This window comes from Oreochromis aureus, linkage group 10 (assembly GCF_013358895.1).
Source record: "Oreochromis aureus strain Israel breed Guangdong linkage group 10, ZZ_aureus, whole genome shotgun sequence".
NCBI classification, from domain to species: Eukaryota; Metazoa; Chordata; class Actinopteri; order Cichliformes; family Cichlidae; genus Oreochromis; species Oreochromis aureus.
The window spans coordinates 15,053,778-15,080,935 of record NC_052951.1 but is presented as its reverse complement, the minus strand read 5'-3'; the positions used below and the strand labels follow the sequence as shown (position 1 = coordinate 15,080,935).

At 39.9% G+C, this 27,158-nt stretch overlaps 3 protein-coding genes across 8 annotated transcripts; 1 reads left to right on the top strand and 2 right to left on the bottom strand.

Moving 5' to 3' along the window:
* Window positions 1–1,325: 1,325 nt before the first annotated feature.
* On the bottom strand, window positions 1,326–19,052 carry arhgap42a (Rho GTPase activating protein 42a). Its single transcript, XM_031731355.2, has 24 exons — window positions 18,500–19,052; window positions 15,808–15,903; window positions 15,652–15,713; window positions 12,679–12,750; window positions 10,658–10,759; window positions 10,455–10,565; window positions 9,780–9,884; window positions 9,082–9,211; window positions 8,859–8,959; window positions 8,079–8,188; window positions 7,912–7,990; window positions 7,736–7,775; window positions 7,566–7,628; window positions 7,407–7,481; window positions 7,235–7,319; window positions 7,098–7,156; window positions 6,840–6,945; window positions 6,581–6,740; window positions 6,342–6,492; window positions 3,837–4,532; window positions 3,550–3,703; window positions 3,084–3,155; window positions 2,901–2,980; window positions 1,326–1,925 (listed from the first exon to the last, which is right to left on the bottom strand). The coding sequence occupies exons 1-24, from the start codon at window positions 18,651–18,653 to the stop codon at window positions 1,837–1,839; spliced, it is 2,952 nt and encodes a 983-aa protein (XP_031587215.2). The 5' UTR covers window positions 18,654–19,052; the 3' UTR covers window positions 1,326–1,836.
* Window positions 17,326–24,707, top strand: si:dkeyp-69c1.9. 6 transcript variants are annotated; one of them, XM_039618339.1, is made up of 7 exons: window positions 19,134–19,181; window positions 19,362–19,412; window positions 19,501–19,565; window positions 21,758–21,916; window positions 22,450–22,545; window positions 23,466–23,736; window positions 23,825–24,707. In XM_039618339.1, exons 4-7 carry the CDS (start codon window positions 21,790–21,792, stop codon window positions 23,922–23,924), a joined length of 594 nt encoding a protein of 197 aa, XP_039474273.1. In that variant the 5' UTR covers window positions 19,134–19,181; window positions 19,362–19,412; window positions 19,501–19,565; window positions 21,758–21,789; the 3' UTR covers window positions 23,925–24,707. The 6 variants fall into 6 exon arrangements, with proteins under 6 accessions (XP_039474275.1, XP_039474274.1, XP_039474269.1 ...); XM_039618340.1 differs by lacking the exon at window positions 19,362–19,412 and having other exon boundaries at window positions 19,068–19,181; XM_039618338.1 differs by having other exon boundaries at window positions 19,099–19,181; window positions 19,362–19,565.
* snrnp35 (small nuclear ribonucleoprotein 35 (U11/U12)) lies at window positions 24,608–26,367 on the bottom strand. Its single transcript, XM_031731373.2, has one exon. The coding sequence runs from the start codon at window positions 26,162–26,164 to the stop codon at window positions 25,451–25,453; it is 714 nt and encodes a 237-aa protein (XP_031587233.1). The 5' UTR covers window positions 26,165–26,367; the 3' UTR covers window positions 24,608–25,450.
* Between the last annotated feature and the right edge of the window lie 791 nt (window positions 26,368–27,158).

Genomic DNA, 27,158 nt, shown 5'->3' with positions numbered 1-27,158 from the left:
AAGCCATTCTTAAGGAAGGGAAACGGGGGAGAAAAGGCTGAGGTGTGCCAAGTTGGACAAGAACTGAACGGAAAATCAGCGGGAACAGGTCTTATGAAGTGATGAATTCAAATTTGAAGTTTTTGATTCTCTATGTTTGAGGATATCGGGAGAGGGGTACAACAGTGAGTGTCTACAGCCATCTGTTGCACATGGTTGATACTCTGTCATTGTTTCTGATTGTATTTGAGCCATAGGTGTTCGAGATCTTGTCAGCACTGACTGAAACATGAACACAGAAAGGTCCATCCATCCATCCATTCGGTTCCGCTTATCCTTTTCAGGGTCGCGGGGGGCGCTGGAGCCTATCCCAGCTGTCATAGGGCGAGAGGCGGGGTACACCCTGGACAGGTCGCCAGTCTGTCGCAGGGCTAACACACAGGGACAGACAACCATTCACACTCACATATTCACACCTAGTGACAATTTGGATTATCCAATTAACCTATCCCCACAAGCTGCATGTCTTTGGACGGTGGGAGGAAGCCGGAGTACCCGGAGGGAACCCACGCAAACACGGGGAGAACATGCAAACTCCACACAGAAAGACCCCGGCCTGATGGTGGAATTGAACTCAGGACCTTCTTGCTGTGCGGCAACAGTGCTAACCACCGTGCCACCGTGCTGACTGACAGAAAGGTCATCATCATCATTTGATCCACAATGCAGTACCATCTGGAAAGCATCTGACTAGATTAGAATGACATGACAAACACACTAGAAATGCAGAAAAATCATGCTTGAATAAAAACACACACAATGGAAGACTATCAGTGATGGTGCATTATTGAACCAGTGTGGGATCATCTTAACAGAGAATGGAACAAAGGGCAGCAACATCCAAAGACAACCTTTGGATGTTTAAGCAGTCTTCTATTCCTGAAGACTACAAGAGGTCAGGCTATGTTGAAGAATAAAGGTGGCCGTACCAAATATTAACTTTCAAACTAATTAGAACTGTACAAACTCTGCTTTTGCCTATGACTCTATATTTCCATGTAAGTTTGCACACATCTCATCGAACCTATTCCTATTTTTCCCAGTAAAATATAAAGAACTGAAGGATGGCTCAAGACTTTTGCACAGTGTTGCAGATACACAAGTTTCCTTTTGTGTCGATATAATTTACATTTCTTATTTCCTACACATTTATTAAGAATATACTTAAAGCTATCAAGACGATAGTTATTAAAAGTAGTACATAATCTAAACCCGGTAAACTGAAAATGCAAAATAAGAAACGTGCATTGTAATAATAAGTCTAACCTCAATCTACAGATACAACCTGATTTTTTAGCAAAAGTATTTATTAAAACAGCAAACTGACAGAGCCAGCAGGAAAAAAGATGTTTTGGCAGGATTCAGACCAGCAGTTCATACAGTTTTAAGGCACAGCGGTGTGAACACTTCATTTCTAATCTTAATATAGTTTTAATTAAACATATAAATTACCAAAACTGATAGAAAAACACTGTTTCCATGTACCTATTTGACACATTTAATCTAAAGGTGGCATCCTCAAAAAAGGAGCTGATAACGGTGATTAGGAGAAACGATCAGACAAGTCAAATATTACCATCTACTGTATGATAAGATGGTTAATAAAGCATAACATGGTTACAAACAGTATACATATTGTTCATATCCTGCCACAGTAGTCAGTGATAAGAGTCACAGTTACATGATAAATATATTATATCTTTAATCAGCAGCACAAAGCAGAACTTTATGCACTGGAGATCAGTAAAGTCCAAGTAAAATCCATGTTTCAGTGATGTGGTGACATGATCAGGAACATCACATGTATGTGATGTAGTTTTCAGGTACGAGGCCTGTTCTGCCGTTGTATGTTGCCTGAAGCCATCCTGGTTCCACAGACGGGCACACTGCAGACACAAACAACTCAGTTAAACTCAGCAAGTCGAGACAAAGACCCTCGTAAACCACTCACATTTCATATGATGACTTACACAGACACCCATAACCTTGCTCTCTACAACCTACAACTCAAGCTGAAGAACTGCTGTTATGTTAGGATGGCACAAACTTTACTCAGATCCAGTGACCCTCATGTTAAATTTTTGTCCAGATCATGACGTTTCTAATGAACCTTTCAACAATGAACAATGAGTCATGCTTTTTAATACTCACAAAACAGCAAAGATATGTAATTAACGTTCAATGAGCTACAATTCTGTAATGTAGGTCAATTGTCTGATCTAGTTTTATGAATGAACAAAACACAGCTTAAAACACCCCTGAACACCTGATACTGAGATGCAGTCTGTGTAGAGATGAGCAAGAACAAACAAACAAGTCCAACAGAAGCTACAGGTAGAAGATGTGATGTTAGCTCACAGGAACAGGAGCAGAGCCTTTAAGAGGCAAGTTTAGTAATAAGTCAGTGTTCCTAGCTGCTATGCAGAGCTTTGTAGCTGTACATTTTAAAGCTGCCTGCTGCCATTTGATGGCAGTATAAAGAAGCTTGAGGCTAATGTTGTTCAGGCTTTTTTAAATAACGTGCAAGTCTTTCAACCACTCTTCTTTTACCTGTCAAACTTAACTGCTTAGCATTCGACCTAAACACAGCCCCATCAACCTGTTGGTTGGATTCCCATAATCCTTCTCTATGTGTAGGTGGAGAGACACATAAATTAACCTTAAACTAGGCCTTACCCAGTCTCGCCTAACTGATTTGTTGCATGAAATGATATCACAGTGTATGCACACTCGAGAAAACACAAAAACATCTCGATACCAGCTGGCCCGTGGAGCAGATGCCAGATGTTATCCAGGTACCGATATCATTGTTATACTAGTAGTAAACAGAGCCAGTGCTCTCTCAGGGGATTTAATCTTACCATTTGAGAACAGCGCCCCCTGTGGAAAACTGAGTTCATGGCTGTGTTCTGCTTCACAGGAGTAAAGAGCTTTAGCGTCCCTAAGAAAACAAAAAGAATTTAAAGACAAAGTCAGTAAAGGGGAGTTTTTGTGTGCAAAGATGTGGCAGCTTAAAAAGTAGAGAAACCTCAAAGTTAACATACCTTCCATTGGAACACACGTCTAATGCTGAGGAGAATATCGAACTTTCGCGCTGCGGCAATCTCGCTGATAATCTGTCACACACAAACACAAAACTATCATCTGCGGTACGTAACTTGAAAAACATTTCCTGAGATCATTTCCATCTTTAATTGAGGGTCAATAACTGACCAGGTCTGGGTTGAGAGCACCATCTAATAACAAGCAGCTAAACTGTTATTTTAATAATTTTAATAAATGATTCAGGCTGGTCCTCAGCCCAGACAAGAAAAAAAATACTCTAAGAAACTTTAATTTAAAGCCAACAAGCACAATCCACAGCAATGATTGTTACTTTGAAATAATCCTTAAGCAAGCAGCTGTTTCTTCAGTCAGCCATGCGGTCTGATTTTCTCCTGAGATTTTGGTTCAAAGGTAAAACTGTGCGGTTAGACCACCTTGATATAAAATCATTTTACAGGCACTCACAGTGATCCAGGTCTCTGATAACCATTGCTGGACACAGAGTGTTTCGAGGTCAGATCGGAGCCACAGCGGATGCGTGAACTTTTACGCATGTGCGTAGCCTCCTGTGGGTCCAGCGACATGAGACTCTGTACCGATCCGTGACAGCTTTTGTAATCTGCGACAAGCCACACAAGAAATCAGAAGCAAACAAGGGACACGTATTTATAGTTTATGTTTAAACTACAGTTTCGACTTTGCATTTCTGCAAAAGGTTCAGCTGACAAGAGCAGGTGAACAGACTTACGCACCCTCAGAGATGTGTAGGGAGGTGAGAGAGGAAGACGTGGAAAGCCGGTAAGGAAACAGTGAAGAGGAGGAGGACGATGAGGAGGAGGCAGTTCTGTAAGCAGTTCTAAGCTGCCGAGGAGAGGTAGAATCGGACACTTTGGTGTCTGTGACAGTGGCACTGGGTGCATTTCTTCCTTCCACCGAATGGGTGCTTTTCAGAGAGGAGACAGACGCCACCCTCTGAACTGGTCCAGCCTCCTTAAGCGAGGAGGCGCGCTCTACTGACGAGTTCTGGGCGGAGGAGGTGGACGTGGAGGCTCTGGAGGGAGATCCTGACTCTTTCCCTGAAGCCAAGGACTCAACTGAGTTCCTTTTGATAGACTTCTCCACAGCAGAAAGTAAAGAAGATGTGGAGGAGGAGACAGAGGACGTCTGCTCAGTTGGAGTGAGCTGAGTGGATGTCCAGGATGCAGAAGGCAGGAGGTGGGGGGAGGAGGCACTGTCTGTCGGGGGTTTCTGACCTTTCCCGTTTTGTGGCAGTGAGCAAGAGGAAGCTGCAGGAGGAGAGGATTGTTTTGACGAGGGTGAGCTGGGCTCAGCAGCAGGAGAGGACGGAGGCGAGGTTTGAGACAATCCGTTCTTTTCAGAGGAGTGTGAGGACAGAGACTCCTGGCTTCCCATCGGAGTCGTGCTGGAGCTGCTACTAAATGTATCACCTACAGGGAGAAATGGAAACAAACCCTTCAAATAAGACTTTCCCAATGTTAATGCATTAGCCTGTTATCTCACTATCTCACTGACTTATTCTAGTAATGCAGCTAAGACTCTTTGAAAAAAAATTCTTGGTTCATGCTTTAATACCAGATTTACCAGTAAGAATGCTCAAAATGTTTCCGACATCAGCCACAAATTAATAATGTGTGTATTTATGTTATTCATATAGCACTTTTTAAATGAGATATTAAGTGGTTTACAATTTAAAGTGAGGGGAAACTGATGATCACCCACTCATCAATTACAAAAATGAAAAAAAAATACAGCTCTAGGAAAATGAGCTGAAGCCTGCTCATTAAAGTATGAGCTGTGTTTTCCTATTGAATCACAGACACGCTATTGGTAAGATTTCAAAGCAAAGTGTGACAGATGTTACAAAATCATTGAACTTAGTTTGAAATAACTCAGTGGCCCCAAAGTAACCCATATGGAAAAGAAATAGTAAAAACTTATAAAAGACTTGCATAAGATGTGGCCTACTTCATATAGTGAATCATATAAGGCTTATATGATTTACTCATGAAAGTGGCCACTTTCTCATTACTTTGATATATTGTTTTAGTAAGTATCCAAAACATACAAGTTTCATTTATATAATTTTTAAGGGATCTTATATCTGTTTTCACTCTTGTATGCTTTTCATACAAGTTTCACACAAGACAGATACAAACTTTATAAGATTTATATATATCTTTTCCATATGGGAAATGTTGCTTTGTCTCTTTCTCTGTCTTTTAAGAATACACTTCCTGTCTTCACTTCCTTGGCTTCTTTTAAGTTTCTTTAGGGGTAAAAAAATTCTTTTACTGAGATGCTCTATTTAAACAGAAGTGCCAATACTGGAAAACACCATTTTAAATAAAGACTCCAATAGCAATAGGAATGCACAAGATTATATCACTGTGCTGTATGTGTGTTGTCCAGCTCACTAAATAATGTGTTAAAAAATTCCTCTATGACGCTTTGTCACTGTTGCCAGTCTGTCTCTCTGATCCTGTGTCTGAGGGCAGAGTGCAGCTCTCGCTCACAGCTGTGTGGATGTCAGAGAGGATTAAACATTAAAAAGTGTGGTTACAGTTTACTAGAGCCGATGCTGACAACACCACGAGCAGCCAAATACAGCAAGAAAATGTACCTTGTGACTCTGTTCACACCTTAACACGATTACCAGAATTCATCTACAGTTTTGACTATTTTCATTTCTATTTTCTAATAATACTCTTATAATAATCTTAATCTTAACTCCCCCACCCCTGAAAAAGAGCAATAAATTGCACTGTACATTTTAAGAAATAAACTGCAAATATGACACAAACTAAAACTCATACATGCAATTAATATTTACTGTTTGTTTTTATTTCATCAGAAGTTTAAATAAACACTCCTTTTTTGTTTAAAAAAAGCACAATTTTTTGGCAATTATTTCATTGTTTGGACTTTAAAGGTTAAATTTAATTCTGTGGAGATATTTTTGCCTTAATGAGATGCAGTTTTTAGGAGAACGGGTGTCAACTCACAGATACGGTCTTTTAAAAACAAAATAATTGGCAAAGACTGCAAACAGCTGGTTGGATCCTTAACAATGAGATGCATTCTTCTATTATCTTCTCATTCTGAAGATTAACTAGGAGCTATAGCTTTCAGATACAGTAAATGAAGCGGTACAAAGCAGCAGAAAATGGAAATGTACTTGCTCTCAATTGTATTTGAGCAAAATGTTTGACTACATGTGTTTAGATACTGAGACTCACTGTCATTGTCTGCCAGGCAGAGAGCAGGCGGGTAAAGGCGGGCTCGTCTCTTTCCAGATGACAGACAGATGGCCTTGCTCCTGCGGGGAGTCGACCGAGAGGATGGAGCCTGAGGCAACGGCACTGACAGGTCTGGGGCCTCACCAAAGATCTAAGCGCAGAGTATACACTTACATTAAGTGTGTGTGTTTGTGTGTGTGTGTGCATTAAAGCGTTGGTGTACGTCTCTGTAAGCGCACCTTGTCATGGTTTTCAATAATAATCTCCACCACAATGTTCTGAAACTTGATGTTCATCATAGCAGCCACTGTCTCCTCCTGGGACCTCATCAAAGTGGGACCGAAAATCATTCCCAGGTTGGACACAGTCATCATATTTTCGTCACTGTGAGAGGACACCCTGCACACACACAGACACACAAACAGTGGGCTTTTTTATTTATGGCAAACAAACAGAAAAAGTACCAAACAAAGCAGTATGAAATCAAAATGCGCATACTTGAGGAGATGGTTGGTTAAGAGGTCCAACATTGTTCTGTTTTTTTCTGGTAACTTGTGTACAAGAGCATGAATGGCTCTCACTCTGTGGTTCAGCTCATCATACCCTTTAAACAAGCACAGGGTACACAGAGAGGGATGTGATTTGCTTCTGTTTACATCACATACAATACGTGAAGTGAAAGTTTCAATCTAAATACTTCTAAAATATTGCCTGTCAGGCTGTACTCTGTAATTTAAAGAGGCGGTAAGATTTTACTTGCAGCCCTGATGAAGTCTTTATGCAGCCTGTAAGTCAGCAGTGGTTCTGCCAGGCACCTGCACACACAGAATGATAGAAATGAGAAATGCATAATTCATGAGGTGCATTACTAATAAAAAGGATTTTTTTGCTACCTGAAGTAATCCTTGAGGCCACTAGTTATGGTCTTGGTGTCCCAGGCATCTGCCTCCAGCTGCATGTCAGAGGCAGCTGTAGAAGCTGTGAATAACAGACTTTTAAATATACCTGATAATCTTTGTAGTGGAATAAATCTTCCCTAACACAGAATAACAAGGCGTATCTCACCAAACACACTCGTCATCAACCGCTGAACCTTAGAATTCACTCCTCCTGTCCTGTAAAGTCCAAGAGTTGTAATGCCTGCAGGTTTTAACATATATGTCACAATAAACTCTCCAAAGAATTCAATTTTTCCCATATGAACATTTTAAGGATGAGGAATACCTCTCGCTTCAACCAGCTCGATACACTTCTTAACAAATTTGAAGCCTGCCTCATTTAGAAATGCTGTAAATCACAAACACAAGATCAAGTAAATCTCTGAGGCACTGCGACACACATGCTGTAAGATGGTAATAAACAGAGAATTGAATACAAAGCTTTTCAGCACTTACTCTCTTCTTTTTTACTGAGCAATGACGGCAGAGTGTATATCTGAACAAAGAAGGATAAAAGGTTATTTAGTGCAAGAGCAAGAATATGGGTATAATAACATATCTGGGTGAGCTATCCCTGCACCCCCCCACCCCCTCCCCAATTGGTAAGTTATTAATAGTGGATATTTTCATACAGGTTCCTTCCCATCCATTGCCTCCATCCACAGCCGTCTGTTGGCCTCTGAGAGCGCCTGCAGGGTGATCACACCGTGTCTGCAGTGAAAGGGAGGTTATTTTAGCTAAGATAAAATCTCTGTTTATTCAGTTCACAAATAATCTCTTGGTTTTCTTTTCATCTCACCTCTCCACCACCTCGATGTCGAAGCAGAAGCGTTTGTCTATTGAATCGGTCTTCCTTCGGACACACGAGCGCAGCCTAAACATCTCTGGTGTATTGTGCACCACGCCGTTCTGTTAACAGGGAAAGGTGCTTCATTATGTGCTATTATAGCCTAATAATGCATCTGACAAAGTCTGAGCTTTTGGTATAATTAATAAATATTACTTCTCAATCCTTTTAGAATCATATTTGTGCTTTTGCAAGTCCTACTTTTCAGTCTTTGCCAAAATACTACAAATAAGTAGCTTCCACAGCTTCATGTTTTCGTAAATGTTTTCGTAACAAATTATTTTAATTTTATTACATAGATTTCAAATTATTGAGTTCCCTTCTCTTTTTTTATTTGGTTTTAATTATTTGGCTCCATTAATTTTTTAACATTCCTTTTTTGGCAGACTTACTGTATTTATTCATCTTATTTAAGCTATTTTAGTACGTACATGTTTATTTTTAATTTTTGTCTGTTGTAACAAAGGCATTTCCTAACTTTTGGGATAAATAAAGTATATCTTATCTTGGCATGTGCAGGAGGAAGGATGTTTTCAAAGCAGTGCTGGTGGACATTCAAGTAAAGAGCTGTGATGCCTAAACCTTATATGTCAGAGCTGAGCTGTCAGAAATCACAGAAAACTCCGAAGTAGTTTCAAAATTTGAAAGTGAGCCCAGTGCAGAAGCGTCTGATGACCATTTTTGGTAGTAAATGGGCTAAAACGTGTAAAAACACGGTGTGGGTTTCCTCACCTGTCTGCTGGCTGGTCTGATCTCTGTGTTGCTCATGGTGAACATCTTGGAGCTCCTTTCATAAGTACAGTAGTATCTGGTCCACACACTTCCCAGTGGACCTAGATAATAGATAGAACACACATTTTCATGGAGCTGAACTTGAATGTTTTCAGTTTGAATGTGAGTCTGGGATCTTCTAAGAATAAGGGAGAGGAGAAAGTATGAGTGTTGCGTGTCTCACGTTTCTCCTGTATATACAGATATCCCTCCATGGTAAAGCAGCTGGGCGCTTTGAAGTCCTCTTCTGCAGATCTGATCCTCTTCATCAATCTCTCAACCTCGGCACGTGTACTTTCAAAGTTATTGCGAGCCTTAACAACAAACACATGCATAATTTGTCCAGGAAACCACAACAGAACGAGGTTTGCTTGATGGTCATGAAATATACAAATCTTTAAACAATGTAGTCAGGAAATGGTTTCTTCATCTAGTCTACATGACTACAAGAGTTTCTTTGTTAATCTGAGCTCATTTTCTCTTATATATTATTCAAAGCAGTGGACTGATTTTTCATTTGCATTAAAAAAAAATCCAGGTTTAAACAATAAAAAAGACACACAGGGTTTCACCTGATAGAGAAGTAACAGTATAACAGTAAATATAATTTAAAAGACCTTACAAAGAAACTTAAAAGTCTAAAAAAGTTTATGGGGCCCAGTACTTTTTTGCAGTCTGGAAATAATTGATTAAAGAGAGCCTATTTAGATCACTTTCACTTTCATAATAGTAATATAGTGCCAGATGGATCTAAACTTTGTCTGTAAGATATTTTTAATTGATGCCTACGATGTAGGTAAATCAGACAAAAAAACCCATAAACAAGTAAGCATTAATGGTTCCAGATGTTATCCAAAACATATGGAGTCAACAATCACTTACATTTTGCAGATTAAACTGAAGCTGCTGCTTATAGGGTTCAAACTCAGAGGCCAACTCGTATCCCTCATGGTAAAATGTAAACAACCCCTGAAGGAAGGCTAAAAGCTGGAGAACAGAGGCACAGGAAAATGTTAGCTGGGGGCTTGGGAGCGAAGAGTATAATGAGAGGATTACAAAAGAATGATTGTCAGTCATCAGCTCAATCAATCCAAAATAACCTCAGCTGGAGAAAACCTCTCTATCTCTGTCTGTTGTTTGGTTTGCTGCCCTTGTTTACTTTACAACAAAGAGTTTCCCTTTCTCCCCGCCAGAAAAATCTCAGTGCAGGAAGTGCTGTTACAGCAACAGGAAGTGGGCTTTACTGATATGTATCATTAAAACATGTTTATCACTGGACAAACACTCCGTGTAATGTGTACTTTTCAGAACATGGCTTTCTTTTTATTTTAAAGTTGAAATTTTATAACTTGATGTTTATGGCACAGAAGAGACTCTTCACTTAATATTTTCCTGCGATGTCGCACTGGTGACTAGGTTTTCCCTCTGGTGATCAGAGCAAAAAGTAAAGTGTGAACTGGCAACTCGACACAGGAAGCAAATACCTGATAATGATTTCATCGTGTTTCGTGTTACGAAAAGTGAAATTTGTATGGCACTTGTGTTATGTGAACTCACCGGCTCTACAAATTCAAACTTCTTTCTCTCCTGCACTTCTTGGATCTTGAAGACATACTGGAGAGATGCGTCATAAAAAATCTGCCTGTCTTTACTCATCTGTGAGTCAGCCTGCAACAGATACAGCAGAAACACCCATACAGTGTTTAGTGTATTTAATGTTCACTCTTTATTTATATGTAACAACTTATGTAGGGGTTTACCTCATGCAGCTGGGACTCCTTCTTCTTGGAAGACAGACTGAGGTGTTTCTCCAGGACAGAGTAGTACCGTTCTGTTTCTTTGTCAAATTGCTTCTTTTCCTCCTGAAAAGAGTGAGAGATCCACAGACTTAAATAAATAAATAATTAAATTTAAATCTGCCAATAAAATGCATTCAGTTTATATTTTAGGTAACACAAATGTGTCACACATGGACTTTTACATCTCTGTTAGTAGGGCTGAAAGTCTTAACATAACACATAACAGATGTGCTGTGGCCAGTGACAAAACAAGCATAAGTTACAGTATTTTATTCTTTTTATTTTATTTTATTGTTTTACTTAAACCATGAACTACTATTTTAATTGTATTAGTTTTAATTGTAATTGTCTAATTGTATAAAGTTAACAAGAAGATCATCTTGGTCATTTTGAGGTTTAGACTGTTTGCTGGATATCCAGATTGGCGTCACAAGGATGCTGGAGCCTATCCCCGCTGACACTGCATGAAAAGCAAGCACATGCACTGCACAAGTACTGCACAAAGCTAATACAGAGCATACAAAATTGAAATAAAAATAATGCAAAATTAGTTTTTTGCAAGTAATTAAAATATTGTTTTTTTTAAAATGTAATTTCAAATGTAATTTGGGACTTTTTGCTGTAAAATGTAAATAAAGAATGTCTGTTCAGTTCCTCAATTTAAAATTGTTAAGAATTAAGTGGGTTTTTATACTTTCCACATCTGCAAATCTTCTTGGGTGTCTGTGAATTTCAATTACAATGCACCAACTACGTATGCGCCTAGGCACTGCACTTTAAAAAAGTATAACTGGAATGATTACTCAGTCGTTGGGTCTCCAGTGGTCCGTGTATAATCGAGGCTTTAGAATATCTCATCATCTACATCTCTCCATGCTACCCTGTCGCACCTGGAGCACCAGGGGAGCTACACACGCCTCCTCTTTATTGACTTTAGCTCTACCTTTAACACCATCCTTCCTCACAGATTGGTGAGCAAGCTGTTAACCCTAGGAGTCCCATATTCCACCTGTCTATGGATTAAGGACTTTCTGACAAACCGTACACAAAGGGTGGGCCCCCACATCTCCTTTTTTAAAAATCATTCCTTTGTAATTATATTTGGCTTCACAGTAGAAAAGTCTTGCAGTCCAGACCTTTCAACAGCTGAAAACATTTGGACATCATGAAATAAAAAATATAGGGCTGTTGAGCAGCTTTAACTGGTGATATCTGCAAATCACTGCGTTCCATTTTTTGTTTACATTTCTCACATCGTCCTAACTTCTTATGTAATTTGTTTTATTCGATAGATAAAAGTTAGGCAGTCACTAAAGTTTTGAGGTTTATCCTGCTGGAACTGTGAGTTTCAGTAGCACATTTTTTGGAGACACACTAAAAATAGTTAAGATAACATCTCTTTTACAAAAACAGCTGTAGCTCTCAATGCCACACGTGTATCTCTATTCTCTGAGAAGTGACTACTGGCACTTCTCACGCAAACACCTGCAACATATCAGGCTGAGGAGTTACTTCCAGTAATACAAAGAAATGAGCTTTGATTTCATTTTCAGAACTAGTAATCGACCACGTGATGCTGCTATCTACATCCTTATTTTTTTACTGAGAAAGAAAAGAGGAAAACAAAAAATAGATAAACTGGATTATACAACTTGAGACAGCTGCTGAAACCAGACACCAAACTCATTTTGTGTTTACACTGTCTGTCTGAGTTCAACCATCCCTCTGTCTGTGACGTGCCCCTTTTCTTGCCCTCCCAGCGTCCGTTCCCATGACCTTGTTGCTGACACTGGACTGTGATCCATCATTTATCTCGACAAATTGGATTCTCTGATCGCTGACTAACAACCCGAGCGGGACCAGAAAGAAGCAGAGCGATCTGTCTGATCACCACCCAGAGTGCTGCATACCAAATGAAAGCAACATCCATGTTCATAAACTACTCAGCAGTGACCCTTCAACTATAAGAAGAGGAGGTATACCTTTACAGCTCCAATCTGTTCCTTCCGAAACTTCTCAAGCGGTGAGATCAAAACATCATCAGCATTTTGGATCTAAGAGAGGAAAAAAGAAACAGCAGTCAGCTCAGTGTGTCATAACAGTAAATATCGAAACAAGCAACATAAATAAAGCAACAGCTCCCATGAGTACTTTAGCGTCTCACTCAAAATAGCTTTTGTCAACTGGTCAGCAGAAACTTGGCTTTTATTATTCTGAGAGTTTTACCTTAAAAACAGGCAAATTTAATTCAAAATATTTCAAATCAATATGCTAACAAGACAATCTATTGATATCTTCACCAAATTGTTGTATAAAAGGAAGTTTCTGGTTGAGATTTACTCTATTTATCTGGTGTTGTCAATTGTAAACTATTTAAATGGAAATTATTCAGAACAGAGGTAGCAAGGTATGTATATTTGAGCAAAGCAAATGATCCGAAGAATCAAACACCTTTTAATGCCTACACTTTACTTGCTGCTGACATAACAAAAAAAACAAAGCTTAAGCTTCATCACCTTGAAGAGCTGTCCAAACATCACAGTAACACCCAGCACAAACATTTAGTTATGATTTCGTCATGCTTTACACATACAGTACTCTGCCAAAGTCTCAAGCCATCTCACATTCCTTTGTATTGTGCTTCCACAAAGCCAGACTTTCTGAAGGTCTTTTAAAGCTTTTCTTTTGACATCGGCTCCTTTTTCACACATTTTCTATCCAGTCTTTGTATCTGACCATTTGCAAAATGACAATTATCCCTAACACACTGCATACCTGGATAGAAAAGACACAATGAAACACTATTAGTCATGGATTGGCCACCCCACAATAATGTTGAACCTGGACTTCAACATCAACAACAACAGTGTGAGATTAGAATGGAACAAAAGGCAGCCAACATCCAAAGGATAAAAAGAAAAAATCTGATTGTCCTTCGAGAGGCCTGTAGAATTGTTCCTGAAGACTACTTGAAGAAAGAAAGCTTGCCAAAGAGATTTCAGGCCTTGTTGAAGAATAAAGGTGCTCGGTGGTGATATCCAATTTTGACTTTAAAGTTTGTCAGAAATGCCCTTTTTTTGCTTTATAAAATGTATTCCTATTGTCCTAGTAAAAGATAAAGACATGAGGGGTGGCTCAAGACTTTTGCACATGACTCTATTTAAAAACACTAGACATAAAACTGTTTTTTTGCCAGTAGTCATTGAAATACTGCAAACCAAAGAGCTCTGACGCAAAGTATTTCACAAAAAATTGGCCAACACTGGCCTGTTTCATCAGAAAAATTACAGTAAAACTGCAATAACATTTCTGCTGGTTGAGTTGCTGCAGTATGTATGAGAAACTTGTGACTGAGAGGCTGTGGTACAGAGGGGTTATCAGAACTGAGGACTCTGGTGTTTACATTAGGTCTCTGCCCTCTTTAGTCAGGAGTCTATATATTGCAAATGTCGGTCAAATTTTGCTTTGTTCTGTCTCAGTTGATTTAAGCATCAAACTATAAATATACCCCCGCTCCCACATCATGACTCCACTTTCACTTCGACTTTCGTGCTGCCCTAGTACCCCAAAAGAGATCTGGTTTCTTTTTCTGTTCTTTTTTTCATTGCATTACATTCAGCTGGATGAAAGTGAAATCTAAGAGACTGAAGTCCATTGTCAGGTCACAATAATGGTCTTTTCAGGTTGGACGGGTAGGTATTTCAGAGGAACTCATTTGCTGGAATTTCCCTTAAATGTATTAATGATAATAATGATGTTGTTAGAAGGGTTGGAGTAGTGCCACATTAAGTGGAAAAGCATACAGTCGAAATGCGTGCACACACATACACACTCACAAAGAGAAATGAGCAGTCAAACACACACACACAGGACCCTTATATGGACTTTCCCAGGCACTGCGGCTGTGCTCACGCTCACAGGGGAATTGGCAGAATAGGTTCCACATGGTGCCTCTGTAACCAGACCGTGCTCACAACCACAAAGACACACACATGAGGTTGCATACTATGCACATACATTGCACATGCGCACAGGTTTGCCTTCACACAGACTGTGCCAGACTCGAGTCACCCTGAAACAAAGACCTCTGACTGATGGAGGGTCTCTGAGTCAAAGACATTTCCCAAATTGCCATGGTGCACAAAGTGCTGTCGGTAAAACGTATTCACTGAAAAAAAAGGTGTGAATCAGACTTGTGGGAACTGGACTGAAGTAGAAGCTCGAGGAAGTGACAGTGGCTAAGAATGAGTTCAGCTTTTAAACAGAAATCCTGTACATAGTAACTAATGACTTAAATCTTAATAATAATGTAGTAATGGTGAATAAACATGGTTTTTTTTGTCCACCTGTGCTGGTGAAAAAGTTGTAAACACATACACAATCACATATTGGGTTGATCATTAGCATTCATTTGAAATTGCTTTCTAGCCTCCTGGTGATCCTATTTTTTAATATTTACTCCCTTTTTGGTCAGTGTATAGTAGTTACTAAGGTAATGTACAGTGAGATGGTTTCAGCTCAGGCCAAAATGACACTGTGAGAGAACTGAGAGTAAACCAAAACGGGCTAGTTTCAGGTCTCTCGTGATAAAGTTCTGCAGACCTGAAGGAAGCCTCAGATTCAAGTGGCATTTTTTCCCTTTCACTCTGCCACAGTATTTTCAAATTCTTACTATAAAAAATAATTACAGGTGCTTAAAGATGGGATGCACTTGCTGCTTTCTGCTGCTCAACAGGAGACATAGAGTGCGAACACGTTTTTGGTGGGTTTAGACTTTGGTGATAGCAGTTTGGTTAAATGTTTTAAGAGATAAGCATAGTCAGTCAGAGAAAGATGACAGGTATAAATATCTACAAGAACAAACATCCTACAGTTAGTTATTAATGTATTAAACTCCTACCAAGTCTGTATTTTTATACACCTACACTCAAAAACAAAAACACACATTTTCTTACCAGACGTTTTCTCTCCTCTTCCATGGTGCTTAAGAGCTGAGAGAACTCCTTTAAAGACTGGGCTGCAAAATAAATAACACATCCCGCTGCTGTAAAAAGCTTTGCATATCTTAAATATTTTGCAATTTCATGTAAAAAGAGGCATTTCTGTCTCACCTATATTGACCTCATCATCAGTCTCTGCATCTCCAATGCATTCAAACTGAAACTCCTGCAGAGACTGTGAGAATCGCTGTACAGCAAGAGAAAGACCTGAGGAAGACAGGTAGAAGTTCATTACGTTAACTAAAGCATGGTTAACAGCTGGATTACGGGTAACATCTTTAACTTAGTCTGTTTAGCTTTTTGCACAAGTTGCCATCAGCGGCCACCTGAAATGCTCCCTTTGTTGTACAGGTTGCAGGGAAAAATCACTTATTCCATCCTGTAATAAACCATTAATATATTTTCCTACAAGACTCTTCAAGTGTGATGTAAATGAAGAGCCACACCCTGCAACAATCTCCTGTGTGTTTACGTGTCCAAACAACACTCCAATAATAGAGTTTAATACCACAGTTTATTCTCTGAGGCACACAAAACACTTGGCTGCATTCTGTCATTAACACACCCTGAGATTGGTGTGCAGGGCGGCCGCTGAGAAAACATCTCAATCATACCACTCGATTGCAAACTGGTAATAAAACCATTAAACTGTCATTTATATTTCTATCAGTGTACATGACATTACTGCAAAGGACATCAGCAGTAGGAACGTTGTTCAGGTTGAATGTATGAAAACAACAAAACAACAGCTTCATCCTGCACTCCATTTGGTGTCCAGGACTGTTCATGTCCTAGACTGCATTCATGCAGAAAAATGTGCTTATTCTGATGACAGTGTTGTTTGGTGCAAATTAACAATTAACTTTCTTTTGACTGGTTTTCAGGTTATTTCACATCTGTGTGGTCACAGAGCAGTCTTGTGTCTTTAAGGTGACCCTCTCGTGTTTCCTCAATCTTACAATTCAACACTGTTAGGCACACATTTTTTCCAAAGTTTGGCTTTTTACTTAAAAGCTGCAACAAAAGACATCATTTCATCAATGTTCTCCTGAAGTTAACATGTGCAAATCACCACAATAACACAAACAATGGAGACTTTTGTGAAGTATAAACACAATAAAATATACAACTACAATAAAGACTCGAAAACCCTTAATAACTGTGTGAAACTAGTGGTAGGTGATTTTCAAGAGGTTTTTTTTTTCAGCTCAAAATGAGATGTGCCAGTTCATGGATGAACTAAAACCTAGATTATTATCAGAGAAATCATCATCTGAACAGTTAACAACAGTTTTAAAGGCTGCTGGGATTTTTTCTTAAGAGAGAGAGAATGCATGAGAGTAAGACAACTAATGCAAAAAAGTACACATATTTACTTAGCAAGAGATTTGGCAAACATTCAAATAAAATATATCTCTCTTTCACTGCTCTACTCTTAGCATTGGTAATACGTCCCACATTGTCCCACACAAGCATACTTCTTGTCCTATATTTACTGTTTTTGAAGTCTGGTCATGCTTTCTGTATACAGAGGTTAAAACTCCAGCAACACTTGTGGTATTATTGCTTCACCCTGGTGAAGGCTGCAAGCTGAAATGTGGTGATCAAATAATAAAGTTGAAGCTTCAACTTCTTTAGACTTCATGTTCTTCTTCATCCAGTTCGGAAGTAGGTAAGGTTTTCTGACAAACCTCTACCTTGTTTTGACCTTGTGTGTATACAGCAGGTAGCGGCAGGTGATGACCTCAGCCAACAGGTGAGCCAAAAACCCCATCCCCCACCTTAATCAAGCACTACAAACAACAAGGAGGCTGTTTGAAAGATGTCATCAGGACAAGAATATGGCACACAGTCAGTTACCCAGCCACGTGCCTTTATACTATCAAATGAAGGTGTCAAAATTAATAAACACACAGTCATTAACGCGATCTTTGGGGGCTGACCTGTACTATGTAGGGTTATTTGATGGTGAATGCCATGAGACTGAGCAACCTTCTTTAAGACTTGCTTTGCATAGCATTTGCATGTTCCAGTTATTTCCAACCATTTGATAAATATAAGGTATTCTGGGGCTGGCGTTTAAAAAAATTGTATTTAGGAAAAAAACCCCAAATGTAATAATAATAAGATTCATATCTGCAAAAATGTGAATATTTCCAGTTTTCCTCTGTTTTAAACAAATTGAGAGTTTAGTGCCTTTAGGCTTAGTACTAATACCCAAGCAAAACAAGCTAAACAAACATTCTTCTGCCACTTTTAAAAAAATACCCACTGTTTATAGAAAAAAAAATCAAAAACATCACTGATATAGTTAATGTGGACATGGTCTTTTTATATATTTTCAGTAATCTAGCCGAAACCAGGTAACACCCAATAGTAGCTTGGTGGGTGGAGGTTAGGCGGTGGTCCTGCTGTTTTGGGCCCTCAGGGCAGTTGTCAGCTGTTTGCTGCTCTCTGCTAGTTAAAACCTGCATGTAACAGCAGACTACAATATTGTAAAGGTGACCTACATAAACAAATTAAGGTGAACAAATATTATTAACGGAAAAAGATAAACAGACTCGTGCAATAGCTGCTGTGTATATGACAGACCTACACTGTGCATAACACTGTAACTAGCTTCCAAACTGCTCATACTACACACACAAATGAAAAAAGAGACACTCAAGTTTGAAGTCCCTGCAGTGGTTCTGTTTGGATTGATACAAAGAGGATTTCCCTTTGGATCAGGTTGCAGAAATCACTGCAAACTGTAAAGCAAATTCGCCCCCAAAGAATCAGCTATTAATCAGCGCGTACTTACTTTTAAGGGCAGATATGAGCATGTTTCCATCTTTGATGAGGTCTTTTATGAACCTGTTGGTTCGCTCCAACTCTATTTCATGGCACTGCAGCCGCTCTCTGAAATCCGGGCTGTCCAGGAAAGAATCACTGAACTCCAGCGTCGGCAGACCCATCGCTAGATTAATACACGCCGCTAATTACGAGAGAACAACAGCACGACGCCTTCTCTGCTCCCTCGGCGAGACACCAAACGGTGTTTCAGTGCGCTCCGAGCAAATTTCTCAGAAGTTTCCCCCAGCTCCCCTTTTTCATGCCTTTCTTACTTTTCTTCCCAGCAGAACTTCCGGACACAAGAACACAACAGAGTCTCTGATAGAGAAGGTTTGGCTAAGCTATACAACGAGCTCCATGCAGCTTCTCTCCAGCCTTCTTATTGTCGCTACTTTCATATAAGGCGTCGCGCTGACTTCTTATTTACTTATTAGGTGAAGCAAAGCGGACGTACGGCCGTGCAGAGTAACTAGCAGGGCTTAATGGTTGGTCGCACCAAAGAAAGAAGTCGGCAAAGACTGGCTAACTTTGTCTACGGACGGATCCTAGTCTTGTTACTATGGGAACGGGAGACTCCTGCTGGCGCGTGCTGAAATTGGTGGAAAACTTGGCAAAGAATACCTATGGGCCGATAACACCATGGACCACAGGTTTTTCACAATATGAACACCAGCAGGAACAACAACAATAATTTTAATAATAGAACATACTCGAGCAAATTAAGTTTCACATTTAAGTAGCTAATTTTTTAATAAATTATTTGCCTATGAATAAATACTTAAATAACACAATAGCTCAAATTAAAGTCCTGAAAATATGTTTCATTTCAGCGCTACTTGTCAGTATATTCCGGATGAAGTGAAAGCGTTGCAAGGAACTGAGTATGTCAGCTGATGTGTTAAAGGATTAAAAAGTACCCTGCCGTTTTTTCCCTTTTTTCTCTTTTTTTAAACCCCGTTTTCCTCACAGACAACTAGAGACGATGAGATGTATTGTACATCGATCAGCCACCTCATTAACTACATAACTGCAGGGTAACTAACACTGATTGCCTGTTACAATGCAGTGTTCTTCTGGGATACTTTGGGTGCTGGCACTGGGTGGTGTTTTGACACTTACCAACCCACCTGGACATTGTTGCAGACCAGTCATGCATCCCATCGCAATTACACTCCCCAGTAACAGCAGCCTCTACAAGAGGATGAAAACCAGACCACAAAAACTGCTCAACCAAGGTATTAAGCGACTTTCCCCAACAAAACAAGCCCACTGAGAATCCAGAGCACACGTGATTTATGGAGCTCCCAGGCAGCCAACACGACCTAGAAACCAATCCACTGCTAACATCCCAATGGTAGACTCCAGGAGAACACGTCCTGTTTTAGTACCCCCAATGCATGACAACTAATGTGACCAGATCCAAATAAACGTAGGACCAAATAAATGTAGAACAAAGTGCAGTGACTATAAGGGAGAAATACATGGACATGTTACTCATACTGAGCAATGGGTTAAAAATGTGCTATATCTGACTCAAACACACACAGAATGTGTAGGTTAAAGCTTGAGAATCAACCACTCCATATCGCCATATCACCCCAATAGACCACTTCAGTCTCAGAGTGCTGGCTTACTCATGGTTCCTTGGGTATTTGAAAGTATGGGAGGCAGAGCCTTTAGCTTTCAGGCCTCTCTTCTATGGAACCAGCTCCCAGTTTGGATTTGGGAGATTTTGTTACCCTGCAATAGGTTTACGGTTCTGGGGGCTTTCCATGATACACAGAGTGTTTCTTCTTCACTCATCTTTTTTCACTCTCCTTGTATTTGTACACCAGTCTCCATCATTACATATTAATACTCTCTGTCTATCTCCCACAGCCTGTCTTTGTCCTGTCTCCCTCCAGTCATTCACACACACACACACAGGGTCAGTTCAAGTGGCTGCCCCTCCCTGAACTTGGTTGTGCTGGAGGTTTCTTCCTCTTAAAGGAGAGTTTTTCCTTCCCACTGTCGCCAAGTGCTAATTGTTGGGGTTTTCTATGTGTTATTGTAGGGTTTTTACTTTAAAGTATAAAGCACCTTCGATAAAAATTCGATAAAAAGGATAAAAAAAATAACACTCACATACTGAAAATGTGCAACACAGTGGTTAAAGTCTCAGACAAATAGGGTTTAAAATGACGTCTTCCGCCAACACCACAGATTATAGTTGGCTACAGTAAGTGATTTGCAAGCTTGTGAGGAATTTACCATAAAAAAGAACACCTTAAAATGGATTGCATCACTTAAGAGTTTTTCCATAAATATAAGATTACCTGCTGAAAAGTGCAGGCTCAAACAAGCCCTCTAATGTGAAAAAAGTAATGCTGGATTCTTGCCAAAGACGCAGGGAACATTGCTGAGTATTAGCCAAATGCTCCAGGGTAACTACTGAATGGGAAACTTGTCATTTTCTCTTCCCCCCCTTCTTTTTTCCATTCCTTTCTTGGCTTGGTGTGTCACTTAACACTACTGTGGTCAAATCTATTTTGCCATCATCTCACTTGGTACTGTGCAGCCACCCTTGCAAGACATTTAAACACATTAACTTTGGAAACAAGGCTCAGCTCAGCACTTCTAGCTTCCGGGTGCTGATATTTTGTGATCTGTCTGTCTGTCTGTCAGCAAGATTACGCAAAAACTACCAAGTCAAGCTTGGTGGACAGGTGAAGCGAATCCAGATCACTTTTGTTTTAAATTCAAAAACAGATCGTTGGCTTTAGTGGAGGATTTTAAAAAAGGTCATCCAGCCTTTATTTTAATAATATTACTAATAAAAATTCTCATTCTGGAGCATATTCCCTTTTAAACCTGTCTGACTGAACTCACAGACCAAAGTTTCAGCATTCTGGTACTTCATCTGCTTTATTGTCCCAGCTGGTTACTGCTCTATCTGCCAGCCACCGGTGAACAACAGAACACCATGACTACTGCAGTAAACAAGCTTTAAGAAGCTCTTTGTATAAGCGGGCACACATACACTCACAGTGGAGAGAAATATAGACAGTAGAGGGTAACACTGCAGAAAGCTTATGTGTTTTCTAAAAGGAAGGTAAGCATTACAGTCACAATGCTCTCCATTTTAAATTTGATGGTTACTATTCTTGGATTTGGTAGTTTTTTAAATTAATTTCGGATAGTTTTTTTTGTCTTACTTTTTAATGCATCTTTTCTAAAACTTTTTTAGGAGCATACACCAAAGATTTAGAACACTGGGTGATGCCAGTGATCCAGAAACCAGCAGCCAAAATGTTCTTTGAAAATGCCAACCTGCAGCAACAAGGTCGCCACCATGAATTCTTTCTGCGCAGTAGACCCTACAGGGGCGAACCACCAACAGTGGCAGGTAAAGTCCCGCTGCTCCTTCATACCAGCAACAGATAAAGTTACTCATGCTCTCAGATCCTCCAGTGTCAGCTTTAATCATCTAAATTAGTGTGTTTTTGTCAGATTTGGGGTTTCAGAAATGCTCAGTGGCAAAGGAAAAAAAAAGAAAGTTGGATCACTGAAAAGAGTAAAACAGAAATAGACACAATGTCCTGGTCAAGAAATAACAAAAGCATTCAAAATTACCGTCATTATTTCTGATCTCGCTTTAATCTCGGTGCACATCACTAAATAAACAGACAGAAATAAAACTTTGTTTTGCTGTTACAAAAATCAGGTCTGTGTGAATGATTGATTGTCACTGCCATTACACTTATTTTTTAGAATTTGTTTGCAAAGTAAACAAGCTGTGAAAAAGAAACCTAACTGGAAAGATTTCAGCAACTGTGAAACAGCGTTGGGCTACATGTTCTGTGCTAACTGGAATCACTCTAAAGTAGCGTGTTAAAAAAGGGGAACAAGAGTCAACAGCCTACGTTTCACCCTCTTTAGGATTCCTCCTCTACCCGGACACACCTGCTAAGATGGAGACCACATCACGAGAGGCTTTCTGCTTCAGGCCCATCCCAGACCAAGATCCAGGCAAAGGTCAACAGACTTAGCTCACCCTAGAGAGTAAACTCATCATGTCTGTATAAAGATAAGACTCATTTATGATGGCACAGTGCACGCAAGGCTGTGGCTTTCTGTTCAGTGCTTGGAAATGGTTTGGGCAGTGTGCTACGAGTGAGAAGGCAGAGATGGTAGAGATTATAAAAGTGATTTTGTGATAAAAGTTTAGATTTAAAAAAACCTACACTACCATTAAACTGAAAAACAGTAATAAAGTAATTAATACTTCAAATAGAACAGAAGAAAGACCATAAGAGGTTAAATGTGAAAATGCTGTTATAGATACAGAACGCCTGAAGGAGTGACATTGTTTTCTCTGCTGTGCAGTGAAATTCCTGCCACTCTTACTCACAGACACAGGATTGGATTGCCCTCAGCAGTAATTATTTCTGTATGTGTTCCCGTGTCTTTCACACAGCTCTGCACTATCCAAAGCAAATGATTTATATTGATAAGAACAGTACGAATTTCAGGGAATAATATCTCAAGAAAATCATCTTTTCTTGAGTAGCTGAGGTCTGTGTTCACCTGAAGCTGTTAGATAGTCAGTGCATGCGCAGTATAAAAAGAATATCACTATAGAGATTTGGAATTATTTATCAAGAAGAAAAAGTTGAATTTCACTAAATACATTGATATTGTTAAATATTGCCAGTAAACTAAGAAGAATGGCAAAGTTTGACAGGTCAAAATTTAAAAAAATCAAAGATTTATGACATTTTAAGAACCATTTCATCTCATCGATGTATAAAGTATCATTCTCTCAAGATTAAAATGAAAAAAGCAAATAGTGTAATATATGTAGTATGATTAAGAAAGTAAGAAAGTTTATTTATGGAAAGTGTGATTACTGTTGATGAAATTCTGCCTTTAGCAAAGTTCTGATTACCCTTCAGCAGGCCGTAACACACAACAGGAATCTCACCATTCTCCTCCCGCATCCTCAAGAAAAACAGGAAGAGGAAACAGACGCGAGGACAGAGAAGTGAGAGGGAATGAGCAAGAAGGCAACCGTGATCACACGTCAGCAGCAGCAAAAAACGAACAGGAAACAGCCCAGATGCAGTCTCAGTATCAGAAAGACTTCCCTCCCCCATCCTCCTGCCACAGGAGGCGGACACCTGCTTTCCCGCAGCCTGACAACATTGGCATCAACCCTGCGTTCAGGTGAGAACAGGTTTATCATCATCACAGTGTCCTTCATGTAGGGAGCAGCTCCTCTGTGTCTGCGTGCTCTGATTATTCTGATTCACAGGATCAACTTCAGCACGGTCCAAAGAGAGACTTACCCAGGCTGGCCTATCGTGAATGCCGGGTACGGTGGAAGGCAAAGACCAGCCAAGCATGACTTCTAAGCGGTAGTGGAAATCATCTTGCATGTTTGCACACATGCATAATTAATATTAAATGTCAAAGTCATATTTAACAAATGCTTGAAATTTGTCTTGTCCCAGCATGTATTCCCAATAATCATACAGTAATAAACACAAACCAGTGGAAAAAAGCCTCAGTTTTCAGTGTGTTTGACATATATGTGTTTGCACTAACTTCACTGTCTCTTCTTATAAATAACACTATAATTGACAGCTTACTACTCAGAACATACTTGGAAATAAAAGTCAGTTCTACCTCTTGTTTTCTCTGGTACATTAGTCTTACAGGGATATACCTTTTAATGAAGTAAGAGATTCATTTCCAGTCCTCTTTCATATTGATGACTTCAGAAATACTTGTGCACAGTTTAAGAATCCACCCAGTGACCCATAACCGAAAGCTGATTGACCTCACTGGGCAGGACCGAGGATCAGACGGCTGAGTAAGAGTAAGAGCTGAGTAAGCGTTTGATTCAAATTCCTGAGTTGCATGTATATGCCTAAAGGAGTAAATGTGTTTGAATACTTCCCTCAAGTATAAATCTTGCACAACACATCATTATCAGCTCTGAAAACAGGGGTCACATGAGGCTACACTGGAAAACTACCCAACTTGGGAAATCTTAAACGTGTTGCAACACTTTGACATACATTAACACCTTAGATTTCAAAACAATGATGAATTTTATTGCTTATGATATAATCTGATTTACAATTTTAAAAAAAAATGGGGCTGACAATGTGCTCTTAAACTTATGCTTTTTTTTAAAACCTGCAATGCAGGTCAAACTCATTTTACATTGTGAGTCACATATAGCCTTTGACCTTGAGTGGGCTGGACCAGTGAAACTTCCCTTTCTGTCAGTGAAAAGAAGTTTAACTACACATTTAATCTCTGGAATATCTTAATATCAGAAAAAGAAATGCAGTTTTGTTTGTCTCAGTTTATCTACATGATAAACTACATGCTGTAATAAATGGGAAAAAAGTCTGTTAGGGCTTAAGTTGTAAGAAATAAAATTTGAATTGTATACGTGGGGTAATAATATTTATGATAACTGTATAAAAATACAGTTTCGATTTCCCAAAGCAATCCAATTGGACTCTTAAGCAGTGATTCTGGCTCCTGGTGCTCATGTTTGACATCCGGGCTGTAAGCCTCATTTGGCTGGACACCATCCCTATTGTAATTTTTTTTTTTTTTAAAGTTTCGCTGGAATAAAGAGTTGTTTTAAAACAACAACAACCACCCTACTTTGTCATTCCTGCAGGGTTGCAGGAATGACAAAGTAAGACTTCCCTGAGAAGAACTGAATATGACAGCCACAGGCAGAGTCCTGATTACCATACAGTACAATCTGAAGAATATCAGCATACAAAAAAAGTAACCTTTAACACAAACAGTTATCCCAGTCACACACTCATTCACTGTCCTCCTTCGAAAGCGGTCAGCTGTACTTTGAACAATCCGTCAGTCTTGCAGTACCGCGGAAGTGCAGCCACATGCTTCATCTCCTGTCCCGGTGCCTGCTCCTGTCTCCGTGCCTGCGGTCATCCCACTCTCGGCCTCTGTCCCGGTCATCTCTCCTTCCTCTGTTGCCCCACTCTGCTGTTCTATGTCGGTCCCGGTCCTCCCTGTTTCTCCCGCCTGGTCTGTCCCACTCCCTCCCTCCACCAACACCGCCACCTCCTCCTCGTTCCTGCACCGGGTCTACCCCGAGATTGATGGGTTTACGGAAAGGCCTGTCCCTGCCGCCGAACCGCAGCTGTCCGGATTCCTTTTTCCCTCCAAGCCCGCCGCCGAGCCGCCGCGGGACCCATCCTTTAAGAGTCCTCTCTTGCTCAAAATCCACGAACACTTCATGCTGGTCCACCACCAGCTTGTTGGCGTCCCGGCGGGCTCGGACCACAGACCGCTCCTCTTTGTACTCAATGAAGGCATATCCTTTGGAGAAACCAGTGACGATGTCCCGGACCAGCCGGAGCCGCTGGATGTCTCCGTACTTAGAGAACACTTTATGCAGTTTATCTTCGGTTGTCTGTGGGTTCAAGCGGGAGACAAAAAGCGTGAGCAGTGGGTCTCCAACGACGCCTTTGTTGGGCTTGTACCGGGCACCCATGGCCCTCCAGACCGCTCGATCATGGGGCTCCACGTCCGTACCGTCGATGCTACCAGCTTTCAGTGGGTCGTACACCTTCGCTATCGGACTCCAGTCAGCCATTTTTAACTAGAACGATGGCACAGGAGACTGGCGGGTTTTACAAACAGTTTTCAGGGCTAATATTTCTCTGCATTAGCCGCTAATTACCCGTGAAACCATACCAGTACCACTCTTCCAAGTGCATCAACAAAAACATTCCGTAATGAAACGTGCTCCAGTGTGTCACATTTTAAAGTCCCCCACTCCCCCGACTAAGGATACTAGAGTTCCGCGGTGCTAAGATACTTGGACCAACTTAAAAAAATACTGCACAAAAATAGATAACGCAGATTAATTATAGCATTAGTCGACAAATTTGCAAATATGAAGTAAGGCTTATTATTGCTAATATTATTAATAAATAATGCTTTTTATAAAAATAAAAAGTTTATAAATAAAACTTTTTATTCGTTGCACAATACTGTGTCACTTTTTTATAATTTTATATGATTACACCATAATCAATAGCATAGAGAGTGAAAGATTAAAGGCAATAGCATTGTTGTGTTATTAAGCCATTGGTCTAGCATGTGCAACCAGGACACCGATTCCTCGATTCTACAAATCATTCTTCCATAATTCTTTTCGATGGTGCTGGTGGAAAGTGCCTTAAAACTTTTACAGATGTTAGACTGTCATTTTAAATCAGGTGACTTTGAAGATTATAATATATGTAAGAATTAAATAATTTTCATGCTAATCAAATTATTCAATGACATTCTGATGCTCTACAGCTGGCTGGTTGGTTGATTCGACACAAGATGAATCAGACATTGCTAGAAAAAACATTAGAGCCCAACCTGATTCCCTCACTGTGAGAGTCACATCATCCTGTCAGTGTATGTGCTCCCTGATTAAGAATATGGAAAGGAACAACTTATCTGAACGCCGCCTTTTTCACATGTCTTTCACATGGACACTCAGGATTTTAAAGTTGCTTTTTTATACAATGCACCTGTGAAAACATGCATGTTTTCATGTACAGATGTTACTCAAATTGGTCCTCTATCATATG